Source organism: Crocuta crocuta, unplaced genomic scaffold (genome assembly GCF_008692635.1).
Source record: "Crocuta crocuta isolate KB4526 unplaced genomic scaffold, BGI_CrCroc_1.0 scaffold62, whole genome shotgun sequence".
NCBI classification, from domain to species: Eukaryota; Metazoa; Chordata; class Mammalia; order Carnivora; family Hyaenidae; genus Crocuta; species Crocuta crocuta.
The window spans coordinates 6,761,735-6,775,217 of record NW_027529173.1 but is presented as its reverse complement, the minus strand read 5'-3'; the positions used below and the strand labels follow the sequence as shown (position 1 = coordinate 6,775,217).

Here is a 13,483-nt window from a genome sequence, read left to right as displayed (position 1 = left end):
TGTCATTAACATGTATTAGCTTTAAATATGCTCTTTATATGTTTACATGTTATAAGTGATATGTTGACACACAATTCTTTTAATTTTCAAGAAATATACGGTATTTTAATGTATTTGAGGAGCATGTGCCTCTGAAGTTGTTTGAAAACTGCCATCAAACTAAGAAATGAAATGCATCTTTTTAAAGAAAATCTGTTCTTTATTAATCTATTGCTTAGTTTGAGCACTGATGAGTTTGGATAAAGCATACTTTCAACTAATTAATAAAATATCAAAGAACTAAATTTCTAGTATTTAAAGTAAATGAGACTCCTGTCACTCACTAGCTACCTTTATACATCACTCATCTTAAAAATGGCTTGTATGGGTGCCTAGGTGGCTCAGTCAGTCAAGTGTCCAGCTCTTGGTTTTGGTTTGGGTCATGATCTCACAGTTTGTGAGATGGAGCCCCACGCTGGGCTCTGACCGGACAGCATGGAGCCTGCTATGATTTGTTTCCATTCAAGTAATGTGACTTATCATTTTGTGAATAAAATATAAAATTAAATTAAAAATTTTCTTCTTATAAAATAATGCTATATAATTAGTATAAGCTATTATTATTGAATCAATATCTGGGTAGGTTCCAAGGGAAAGAAAACAAAAGAAAATTTCTATTTTATTTTATTTACTTTGTTCATTTATTTACTTTGAGAGAGAGAGAGAGAGAAAGAAAGAGAGAGGGAGAGAGAAAGCATAAGCTGGAGAGAGATAGCAAGAAGGAGAGAGAATCCCAAGCAGGCTCTGTGCTGCCAGTGCAGAGCCTGACTCAGGTTTGGTCCTATGACCATGAGATCATGACTTCAGCTGAAATTATGAGTTGGATGTTCAACCAACTGAGCCACCAAGGTACCCCAGAAAATCTCTATTTTAAAACAATTTCTATTAACTATTTCTATTCTTTGCTTTTAAATCTTTTATATTGTGAAATGAAATATAAAGAAATAAATAAAACAGAAATAGGCAATTTGATAATTTTTAACAAAAAAAATTATCACTTGAAACCATCACTCATGTATTTGAAGCACCCTCAAAGAGAACTCTTACCTCCTAAATACTTCCACCTTCCATCTCTGAAAGAATCAGTACCCTTTTATAATAATCATATTCCTTTTGCTTTTTTAAAATTTATATTTTTACCACATTAGCATAAATTCTTATAAATTACTGTATAGGAGTTTCTTTTTACTTTTAATAAATGGGATTATACTGTATGCACTATGCGTATCTAGCATCTTTCACTTAGTTTAATGAGATACATCTACAATGTTGAATGTAGGAGCAGTTTCTTTCCACTCTTGTATAGTGTTCACTGTGTGAATATATCGATATTCATGCATCTATCTGCCTTAAGGACATGAGGCCTGTCGGCTGCACTCGTTTATTATGAAAAATGCTAATTGAACATTTTTACATGCTTTTTGGACTGCCACACAATATTGTTTATATGTTGAAATTTAGTAAAATCTTCAGTATTTCAAATTAGGTATCACAATATAAACTCTCCCTTCAGTGTGAGCAGTTCACCGAGAGGGGTTGTAAATACTTTTAATTTTAGTCATTTGGGATAAAAGGTGTTTGCTACTCATAAAATTTGCAAACAGTGCCTCTGATTTGAAGATTTAATTTTTACTATCTTAATGAGGGTAAATTTTTGAAGAAGTGACTTTCTTAATGTTACTATAGTCTAATCAATTTTATCTTTATGAATAGGGATTTGTGTTTACCATTTAACATTTTATGTACTCTAAGTTTATAGAGATATGTTACTATGCTATTAGCTGGATCTATATTGGTTTTCCGTTCACTTGTAAATCTACAATCCCCTGACCCCAGAATTAACTTTTTATGGTGTGAAAGATTTGTCAAGTTTATTTTTCTTATTCCTATGTGGAAATCCAATGTTTCTAAGACCATTTATTGAAAAGACAGCTTTTTCCCATAGCTCTGCAGGGACACCTTTGTCACAAATCAAGCATGTATATATATGCATAGATTTGTTCCTAGGTTCTCTGATTTAATCTCTGTGCCAATAAAACATGTCTAATTGCAATAGCTTTATAATAAATCTTGACAGCCAGTAGTGCCTCTACTGCCATTTTTTAAAATCTCAAGACTGTGTTGGCTATTATAGGTCTTTTTCATTTCCATATACATATACTTTAGAAAGAACCTGCTCAGTTATAGAAAAAAAAACCTGTTTACAATTTTAATTCCAACTGTACTAAACATGTAAAGCAATGTGGTGAAAATCATAGTCTTTATAATACTGAGCATTCCAATCTATGAATATAGTTATCTCTCCATTTATTTAGTTTTGTTATTTTTTTCATATTTCAATAGTTTGATAGTGTTTTATAGAGTTTTTTACTCATTTTTTAAGTTTGTATTTTAATTCCAGTTAGTTAATATATAATGTTATATTAGTTTCATGGGAACAATAGAGTGATTCAACACTTCCATACATCACCTAGCGCTCATCACAAGTTGTACTCTTTAATTCCCATCACCTATTTCACCCATCCCCACATCCCCATCCCCTCAGGTAACCATCAGTTTGTTCTCTATAGTTAAAAGTCTGTTTCTTGGTTTGTCTCTCTCCCTCTTTTCTTCCCTTTGCTCATTTGTTTTGTTTCTTGAATTCCATATATAAATGAAATCATATGGTATTTGTCTTTCTCTGAGTAACTTATTTCGCTTATCATCGTATCGTCTAGCTCCACCTGTGATTGTAAATGGCAAGATTTCATTCTTCTTTGTGGCTGAATAATATTCCATTATATGTATATAAAATATATCATTATATTTAATATATCATAATATAAAATATGTATTATTGCATACATGATATATATCATTACATATATGTAGTATATATCATATCTTCCTTACTCATTCATCAATTGATAGATACTTGGGCCTCTTCCAAGTATTTGCTGTTGTAAATAATGCTGCTATAAACATAGGGGTGGATGGGGATGGGGGCACCTGGGTGGCTCAGTCAGTTGGGCATCCGACTTCAGCTCAGGTCATGATCTCACGGTTTGTGGGTTCGAGCCCGGCGTCAGGCTCTGTGCTGACAGTGAGTCTAGAGCCTGGAGACTGTTTCAGATTCTGTGTCTTCCTCTCTCTCTGACCCTCCCTTGTCATGCTGTCTCTCTCTCTCTCTCTCTCAGAAATAAATTTAAAAAAAACAAACATAGGGGTGGATGTATCCCCGTGAATCAGTGTTTTTGTATTATATGCATAAATACCTAGTAGTGTAATTTCTGGATCATAGAGTAGTTCAGTTTTTACCTTTTTGAGGATTTCTATACTGTTTTCCCCAGTATAAACAACAGTGTGCATTTCCACTAATAGTGCCAAAGCGTTCCTTTTGCTCCACATCCTTGCAAACGTCTGTTGTTTCTTATGTTGTTGATTTTAGCCACTCTGATAATTATGAGGTGATATCACATTGTAGTTTTGATTTGCATTTTCCTGATGATAAGTGATGATGAGCATCTTTTCATGTATCCGTTGGGAATCTGGATGTCTTCTTTGGAGAAATGTCTGGTCATGTCTTCTGCCCAATTTTTAATTTTGTTTCTTGGGTGTTGAGTTTTATAAGTTACTTATGTATTTTGTATACTAAGCTTTCAGAGGATCCACCATTTGAAAATATATTCTCCCATTATGTAAACTGACTTTTAGTTTTGTTTATTGTTTCCTTGGTATGCAGAAACTTTTTATTTTGATGTTGTTGCAACAGTTTATTTTTGTTATTTTTCCATTGCTTCAGGGGACCTAGCTAGAAGACACTTGACAAGGCCAATATCTGGGAAGTTATTATGATGTTCTCTCCTAGTATTTTTTAATAGTTTCAGGTCTCACATTTATGTCTTTAATCCATTTTTTAAAAGAAATCGTTTATTGTCAAGTTGGTTTACATATAACCCCCAGTGCTCATCCCCGCAAGTGCCCTCCTCCACACACATCTCCCCCCTNGGTAAATTTCTAGCAGTGCTATTGCTGGGTCATAGGGGAATTCTATTGTCAATATTTTGAGGACCCTCCACTCTGTTTTCCAGAGGGGCTGCACCAGTTTGCATTCCCACCAACAGTGTAGGAGGGTGCCTATTTCTCCACATCCTTGCCAGCATCCAGAGTCCTCTGATTGTCTTTAATCCATTTTTAATTTATTTGGTGTATGGTGTGAGAAAGTAGTCCTGTTTCATTCTTTTGCAAGTAGATTTTGAACACTATCTATAGAAGAGACTGTCTTTTATCCTAATGGATATTCTCTCCTGCTTTGTTAAAGATCAATTGACCATATAATTATAGGTTTATTTCTGGGTTTTCTATTCTATTCTATTGATCTATGTGTCTACTTTTGTGCCAGTACCATACTGCTTTGATCACTACAGCTTTGTAATATAACTTCAAGTCCGGAATTGTGATGCCTTTAGCTTTGCTTTTCAAGATTGCCTTAGTTATACAAGGTCTTTTGTGGTTCCATACAAATTTTAGAATTGTTTGTTATAATTCCATTTAAAAAAAAAACCTCTCTTGATATTTTGATAAAGATTGCAATGAATGTGTAGATTCCTTTGGGGAGTATTTAACAATATTTGTGTTTCCAATCTATGAGCCTAAAATATCTTTACATTTCTTAGTGTTTGAATTCAATTTATTTTGTCAGCATACAGTTTTCAGAATATAGCTCTCTCACCTCTTTGATTAGGTTTATTACTAGGTACTTTATTATTGTTGGTGCAATTATAAATAGGAATGTTTTCTTAATTTCTCTTTCTGCTGCTTCATTATTGGTGTATATAAATGGAAAGGATTTCTATATACAGATATTATATTTTGTGAATTTCCTGAATTTGTTTTTAATGGAGTTTTTTGGATTTTCTATCAGGTCATCTGCAAATAATGAAAGTTTTACTTCTTCCTTACTAACCTGGGTGCATTATACCTTTCTGTGTCTGTTTGTTGTGGAATTCCAGTACTATATTGAATAAAAGTGGTGATAGTGAACATCCTTTCTTGTTCCTGATCTTAGAAAGAAAGCTCTCAGTTTTGCTCCATTGAAGATTATATTAGCTGCAGGTCTTTTGTGGGTTGTCTTAATGATGTTGAGGTATGTTTCCTCTATTCCTACTTTGTTAAGGGTTTTTATCACTTAAGGGACACTTTTTTTTTTTTAAGTTTATTTCTTTATTTTGAGAGAGAGAGAGAATACACGCAGGAGGGGCAGAGAGAGAGAATCCCAAGTATGATCTACCCTGTCAGTGTAAACTGTGAAATCATAGCCTGAGCTGAAACCAAGAGTTCGACACTTAACTGCCTGCTGAGCCATGCAGGCACCCCTGAGGGTTTTCTTTCTTTTTTTTTGAATTATGAATGAATGTTGTACTTTGTCAAATGATTTTTCTACATTTAAAGAAATGATCATATGGTTCTTATCCTTTCTCTTATTGATGTTATATATCATGTTGATTGGTTTGTGAATACTAAATCACCCTTGCAACCCAGGAATAAACCTCACTTCATTGTGGTGAACATTTTTTAAAAATGTATTGTTGGATTGAGTTTCCAGTATTTCACTGAAGATTTTTGGATCTATATTCATCAGAGATGTTAGCCTGCAGTTCTCATTTTTCGTGGAGTCTTTATCTGGTTTTAGTATCAAAATAATACTGACCTCATAAAATGAATTAGAAGCTTTCTTTCCTCTTCTATTTTTTTTTTTTTTGAACAGTTTGAAAAGAATAGGAATAAGGTCTTCTTTAAATGTTTGGTAGAATTCCCTGGGAAGCGTAGACCTGAACTTTTTTTTGTTGGAAGTTTTTTTTATTATTGATTTGATTTCTTTGCTGATTATCAGTTTTTGTCAAATTCTCTATTTCTTCCTCATTCAATTATGGGAAGTAACATGTTTCTAGGAATTTACCTATTTCCTTTTGGTTGGTCAATTTATTGGCATACAGTATTTCATAATATTCTTCCATAATTGTTTGTATTTCTATAGGGTTGGTTATTTCTCCTCTCTCATTTGTGATTTTATTTATTTGTGTCCTTTCTCTTTTCTTGATAAATCTGGCTAGAGGTTTATAAATTTTATTGGTTTTTCAAAGAACCAGTTCCAGGCTTCATTGATCTATTCTATTGTTTTTAAGTTTCTATATCTTTTATTTTAGCAATAATCTTTATTATTTCCTTCCTTCTGCTGGTTTTAGGTTTGTTTACAGTTCTTTTCCTAGATCCTTCAGGTATAAGGTTGAGTTGTTTAGTTAAGATTCTTCTTGCTTCCTTAGGTAGGCCTGTATTGATGTAATTTCCCCCTTGGAACGACTTTTTCTGCATCCGAAAAGTTTTGAACCATTGTAGTTTCATATTCATTTATTTCTATGTACTTTTTGATTTCTTCTTTTATTTATTTTTATCTATTCATTGTTTATAGCATATTATTTAACCTCCATGAATATGTGATTCTTCCAGATGTTTTCTTGTGGTTGACTTCTAGTTCCATACCATTGTGGTCAGAATAGGCACATAGTATGATTTCAGTTTTTTTCAATTTACTGTGGCTCATTTTGTAGCCTAATATGTTATCTATTCTGGAAAGTGCTCCATGTGCACTTGAAAAGAATGTGTATCCTGATGTTATAGGATGGAATGTTCTGTGTTAAATCTATCTGTTCTAGTATGTCATTTAAGGTCACTGTTTCCTTGTTGATTTTCCACTTATATGATCTAAATGTATGATGTAAATGGGGTATTAAAGACCCCATTATTTACTTACTTACTTATTTATTTATTAAATGTTTTTTTTTTAAATTTTATTTCTAGGAGAGAGAGAGAGAGAGAGAGAGACAGCGTGAGCAGGGGAGGGTCAGAGAGAGAGGGAGTCACAGACTGAAACAGGCTCCAGGCTCTGCGCTGGCAGTCAGCACAGAGCCCGACGCGGGGCTCGAACCCACGAACCATGAGATCATGACCTAAGCGAAAGTCGGCGCTTAACCGACTAAGCCACCCAGGCGCCCCAAAGTCCCCATTATTTAAATGTATTAAAGATTTTCCACTTATATGATCTAAATATGTGATGTAAATGGGGTATTAAAGACTTCTACTATTATTGTACTATTATAAGCTAGTTCCTTTATTAACTGTTTTATGTATTTTTTAAGAAAGTTATTTATTTATTTTGAGAGAGAAAGAGAGAGGAGGGGGAGATAGAGAGACAGAGAAAGACAGAGAGACAGAGAGAATCCCAAGTAGGCTCTGCATTGTCTGCCCAGAGCCCAGTGTAGGGCTCAACCCCATGAACTGTGAGATCATGACCTGAGGCAAGGTCAAGAATCAGATGCTTAACCAACTGAGCCACTTAGGCAAACCTGTTTTATGTATCTGAGTGCTCTCATGTTGGGCCCATAAATATTTATAATTGCTACATCTTATTGTTCAACTGTCTTTCTTATTGTTCCCTTTATTATTATATACTGCTCTTCTTTGTTCCCTGTTACACTCTTGATTTAAAGTCTCTTGGCGTGCCTGTGGGGCTCAGCCAGTTAAGCGCTTGACTCTTGAGCACAGGTCATGATCCCAGGGTCATGTGGTCAAGCCCCAATCAGGCTCCAGACTGAGTGTGGAGCCTGCTTAAGATTCTCTCTCTCTCCCTGTGCATCTCTTCCTCACTCAATCTCTCTATAAAAACAAACCAGCAAACAAAAAAAGAAAGAATCTATACTATTGCTATTGGTTTATTGCTTCTTCTCATAAGTGTATGTAACCAATAGAACTATAATCTTTAAAATGTGAGATCCTGATTCTTAGATCTGGGAAATTATTTCAGAGGGAACTGTGGCTCATTTTTCCATTTTCTTTATTTATGGCTTAGTATACACTTCTAATCTAGAAAAGTAGGGATAGAGAGCCAAACAAAATAAATGATATGCACAAGTGTTTATAGGGAATGCAGGTTTTAACTGTCCCATTAACCAGTATGGTCATTTTGATCTTGATGATTTGAATGTTGATAAAACTCCAGAAACTGCCACTATTTCAGAATACCAAATAAACATCTCTTGGGAAATTCACATAATATTTAATACAAATTAAGCATGTGTTTTCTGGACTTTTATATTTATAATTTCCTGCAAGTAATTGTATTGGTTACCTACTTAAAAAAACAATTTCAATACAACAAAGATACAATCTCAAGAATGACAGAGATTTTGGGGTGCCTGGGTGGCTTAGTTGGTTAAGCAACCAACTTGGGCTCGGGTCATGATTTCACAGTTTGTAAGTTCAAGCCCCAAGTCAGACAGCTTAGAGCCTGAAGCCTGCTTCGGATTCTGTGTCTCCGTCTCTCTCTGCCCCTCCCCTGCTTATATTCTGGCTCTCTTACTATCAAAATAAATAATAATAAAAAAAGAATGACTGTTTTTTTCATTTGTTTGTTTTTTGCAGTGTTTTGCCAAGTTATAGTATACGTAAATTCTAGAATATGTGAATTTGAGAGCCACATTGCTTGGGTTTGTACTGTGTTTGATCTCTTACTATCTATCTGTCTGATTTTCTTAATCTGTAAAATGGGCTTTACAGTAATTCTTATCTCAGGACATTGTTGTAAGAATTAATAACATATTCCATGGCACATGTTAAGTATATAAATACTAGTATTAGCATTAATTTAGATAGATAGTAAGTAATAGATATCTTTCTCATACTTCCTGCCATAAATCCATCTTAAAATTGTGCAAGTGAATGCATTTTCTCACTAGGGTAGTATTTAAAATAAGATTCTTTAAATATCCTGTATGACAGAAAGGACATAAACTGTAAGTGCACAACACACACATTCTGGCATATACTGTGAACTGGCAAAGGAAAACTACTCAAATATGTTTCATATTTTATTAATTACTCAGTTATGGTCTATATTTTGCCAAATTATTCATTACATTTATAGGTTTTCTTAAATAACTTTAAAAACTTAAATCACATTTCAAAGGCTTAGATTTTAAATGCACGCTTGCTTTTAAAAATTGGATAAACTTACTCTGTTTAACTTAAAACACTGTGAAATTATAGTTTCAACTTTATTTTTAATAACAAATGTTTGATGACTATAGAAGTTTCACATATATTTTTAAAACAACATTATAAAAGTACACAAAGTGAAAGAATTTCACTTCTTACCTTTGATCCAGAAGAAATCCAATGGAGGTCAATGTCAGAATAATGAAGCAAACCCTCAGAAGGAGGGTAACTTGTGATAGTGCCTGTCAAGCAAACACAGAGACTAGCAGATTCTTTAGGAGAGTTATCAGAAGGAACATTAGAACTTAAAGCTGTCAAGAAAACCAGCCTCAAACTATTTTATACTATACCACTTGTGACTGACATTTTTCAAAAAGATGAATACGCAGAGGACATCTTGGTTTTCCTAATGTCATTTAAAATTATCTTACTGGACACTTAGGAGAATGAATTAGACCCTTCCACATAACTATTTTGCTTAAAATATTCTTTCTAAAAATTATCCTTTAAAGTTATGAGACTTTCATAATTGTTTGAAATCCTTGTGCACCCACATATGGAGAAATCACTTACATTTTGATGAATACATAGCATGGTCCAATACCTATTTTTATTATCACCAATTCTTTGTGGTTTCAAACCCAACACTTTTAAATACAGAAAATATTTAAAGGAGAACGTGTTTATCAGTGCAAACATATAAATGAAGCAATGTACAAATACATATTCGTATTTGATGAAATCTATGGATTCCTGTGTACATGTCAAAGTTTATCTTTTGAATTATTGTAACAAAGACATGTTTACCATAATTATAAATGAATTATGCATTTACATGCCAAAAAATTTTACATGCCAAAATTTTAATAATAATGTTTATTTAGGATCTACTATCTTATAGCTTCCATGTTATATGTTTCACATACTTCAATTCTTTTTTTAGTCCCAACAATGTTACAGATAAGGTATCATTATATTTGCTTCATATATGTAAAAACAAGCAAATCGGAAATCAAAGAGTTAAGTAATTTTTCCGTCAGCACATAGAAATAAATGATGCCTCTGAAACTTAAAATACACTTCCCTGACCTCAAAGTATGACAATGGTGGAATGAATATGAGCAACAAACTTAAATGGTCAGGGGCAGAGAGGTTGCATAGCTAATATTTAGTGTCAGATGAGTACTGTTTTCATTTGAAAGTGGATCAATAAGAGCAAGAAGTTGGATGCACATCCCTTGAGTGATTCCCCTACTCACTGATAGTGTTTATGTTTCATCCTAATGAGAACACCAGAAGTGTGATGCAGCAAAGCAGCTAACAGAGTTATCAAAACATTACACAAACACTTTCTCTGCTTTTTAATGAAATAGCTAGAGGTAATTTCTACTCATTATGAACTAATATATACACATACAAAACTGCACCTGTCCACAGTTATAAACAATAAGCAAAAGCCACCAACTGCAATTACTGTTCACATATACTACTCCATCTCCACACCACCTTATAAATCAACTCAGATCTCACAGCCAACTTATAACTCCTCTCTATTCAGTATTGTATGCTTGGATTGTACCCAGAACTGAAAAATGATTTAAAAGTTTCCAAAGCAATAGTTTAGTAGATGAGTATGGATGAGTAATCAAAAATATCAATGAAAAGCATTGAAATGTTTTGGAGTATGGGGACAGGGCTAGGTGTCAGATATAAGAGGAAAAGCTCAGTGGACAACAGAAGTTTTAGTGGAGAGCTACAGAGTGCTATTTGGATATGCGGAATTCAGCAGTAACTACTTTGGGACAATGCAGCCCAAGTGTCAGAAAATTATTTTTGTGGTGATAGAAGTAACTAGGTCTGTTTGAGTAGATTAATGCCTGTTTAAGGGAAACAAAGAAAAAAAATACATACATTGAATCTATAAGCCATGCAACCATAGGCAAATTATTAGGCATTTCTAAGGCTCTTTTATGTGTTTGGTACATTTGAAATAAAGTATGAGTTTGGTAACAACTATAATAAAGTACTGAGAAGAGTGCTTGGAACAAAATACAAAATCAACTAATGATTATGATATGAGTACCATTGTTATGCTATACTGATTTTTCATATGGTACTTAGGTTAACTTTAATGAATTACAATAAAACAAAGAAACACAAACAAAAGACCCATGCACTATTAGCCATATCATAGGAAATTCAGATATAATGTAAAATATATTTTCAATTTCGGTTAGGGAATTTATGATCCCTGAACAAAAAGAGGAGCCTGGCGGAGAAGGAGACCCCTAAACAAAAAAGGGAGGGTCTTGGCGAAGAAGGACTCCTTTCTCTGCAAATTGCTTCCAGGCTACTAGAGTCAGAATAAGAAAACAACTCAATACGTCTATCCATCTACCTAGTCGCTACCTGGCTAAAAGGCACCTGAAATTTAGCATGTCTGTCTAAAACTCTGTATCTATTTCCTCCTCCACACAATATATTGCTAGTTTTTTTTCTTCTTAGAATGCTACACCCAGTTTTTCAGTTGCTTTAGCGAAAACAGAACAAAACAAACAAAAACAACCAAACACAAAACAACCAACCAAACAAAACAACCAAAAACAAAACAAAACTGCCACTCATCCTTGACTTTTCCTCTCATTGTCTACTTCAAATAAATCAAGAAATAAATGTCAGCATTGTATTTGAAGTACATCCAGATTGAAGAGATTTGTTACAAGTAGCTGTTTTGTGAACAAAAACTTGTTCCACCCCAACATGATCTTCACCACAATTCACCCTCTTAACTGGTGTCTCCACTTTTAAAACTGTCTACTGAGCATGGCCTTCTACACACTGCTTTGCAGCCAAAACTCTAATTTTTTTAAAGACATATGTTATATAGTATCATTATTATGTTCTAAATGCTCCAGGAGCTTCAATTTCTTTATTTTTATTTCTTTTAAGGTTATTTATTTTGAGAGACAAAGAGAGCAGAGGAGAAGCAGAGAGAGGTAGAGAGAGAATCCAAGGCAGACTCTGTAAAGTCAGTCAGCACAGACTGATGCAGGACTCGAACTCACAAACCATGAAATCATACCTAAGCCAAAACCAAGAATCAGATGCTTAACCAACTGAGCCACCCAGGTACCCTGAGTCAATGTCTACTTACTCAAAGAATAAAACTCAAAGTCCTTACTCTGGACCATGCATAACATAGTCTCTTATCAATTGTCCCCTACTAATCTCTCTGCCTTTCATATCACAAATTTTGTTTTCTTCAACATGGTAAGCATCCTTCCCACTCAAGTCTGTTTTATTTACTGTTCTTTCTATTGGAACAACTTTCCCCAGTGATCCTTATGATTCATTCCTTCATTTCATTCAGGTACTCTTCAAATGTACATCCTTCTGTCATGTATAAAATAGAACTTTTCATAATTATCTATAAATTTATTCTATTGTTCTCCATACAACACTTTTATACAAGTATACATTTATACACTTATCATTTCTATACAAGTGTACTTATTTGTGTTTGTCCATTCTCTTAGTTTTTGTTGTCAGTCCCACCCCATTAGAATATAAGTTCCATTAGAGGTTATATTTTGTTACTCGCTATTATATCTCAAGCACCTAGAACATTGCCTGGCGCATAGTCAGTACTCAAATATTTTTGTTGAATAACTGACTAAATGAATGAATGTTTTATGTATATATTTTTAATATCTATGCCTTTAATGTTAATAATTTCTTAAATTATTAACTGGTTTAGTCAATAATTTAATAACATTAAATATTAATGTCCTATCAATATTTTAACTTCTTAAAATTAAAAATAAATTACATTAAATCAGTTAATTTAGTATGTCATAATTTAACATTAATAATTTAATATGCATATATTATTTAAAGTGTTTAATATGTTAAATATTAAATCCTTTAATATTATTTCATTCTTTAAAGAACAGAATTGTCTTAAAAGCATTTGAGTTTAAAGGAAGGTAAGATTACCACATGATGGAATTTGATATAGACCACATAAACTTCCTTTAAAGAGTCTACTTGTCTATTTAACTTCTAAGGTTTTCCATAGAGCATCCTTTGATAAGATAATTAAGGCATACAATCAATTAGCTATATCTAATTTCTACATATTCACTTTATAAATGTTTACTGAGCATGTGCAAGGCATCAGAGTAGGTATGAGTTTAAGAAAGTGAGCAAGATAGACAAAATTCCTACCCTAGAAATCATACTGCTTTAATCACTGACTATATGATCATACGCCAGCTATACTAGGGCAAACAGGAAGAAAATAACACATAAAATAGGATCTATAGGCTTTGACCATAAACACTTAGACTCTTGTGTTTTAAACAATATGTGAAGTGACTTAAATATTGTTAGTTTTTTATAACAAATAAAATTT

At 33.3% G+C, this 13,483-nt stretch overlaps 1 protein-coding gene across 2 annotated transcripts in view; it reads right to left on the bottom strand.

The window, feature by feature from the left end:
• AGMO (alkylglycerol monooxygenase) overlaps positions 1-13,483 on the bottom strand; it is a 330,508-nt gene that overhangs the window by 144,746 nt on the left and 172,279 nt on the right. For both annotated transcript variants that reach the window (XM_077757623.1, XM_077757624.1), the window contains one exon: positions 9,229-9,311. In XM_077757623.1, the coding sequence (XP_077613749.1) occupies positions 9,229-9,311 (83 nt within the window). The remainder of the gene's footprint in view (positions 1-9,228; positions 9,312-13,483) is intronic.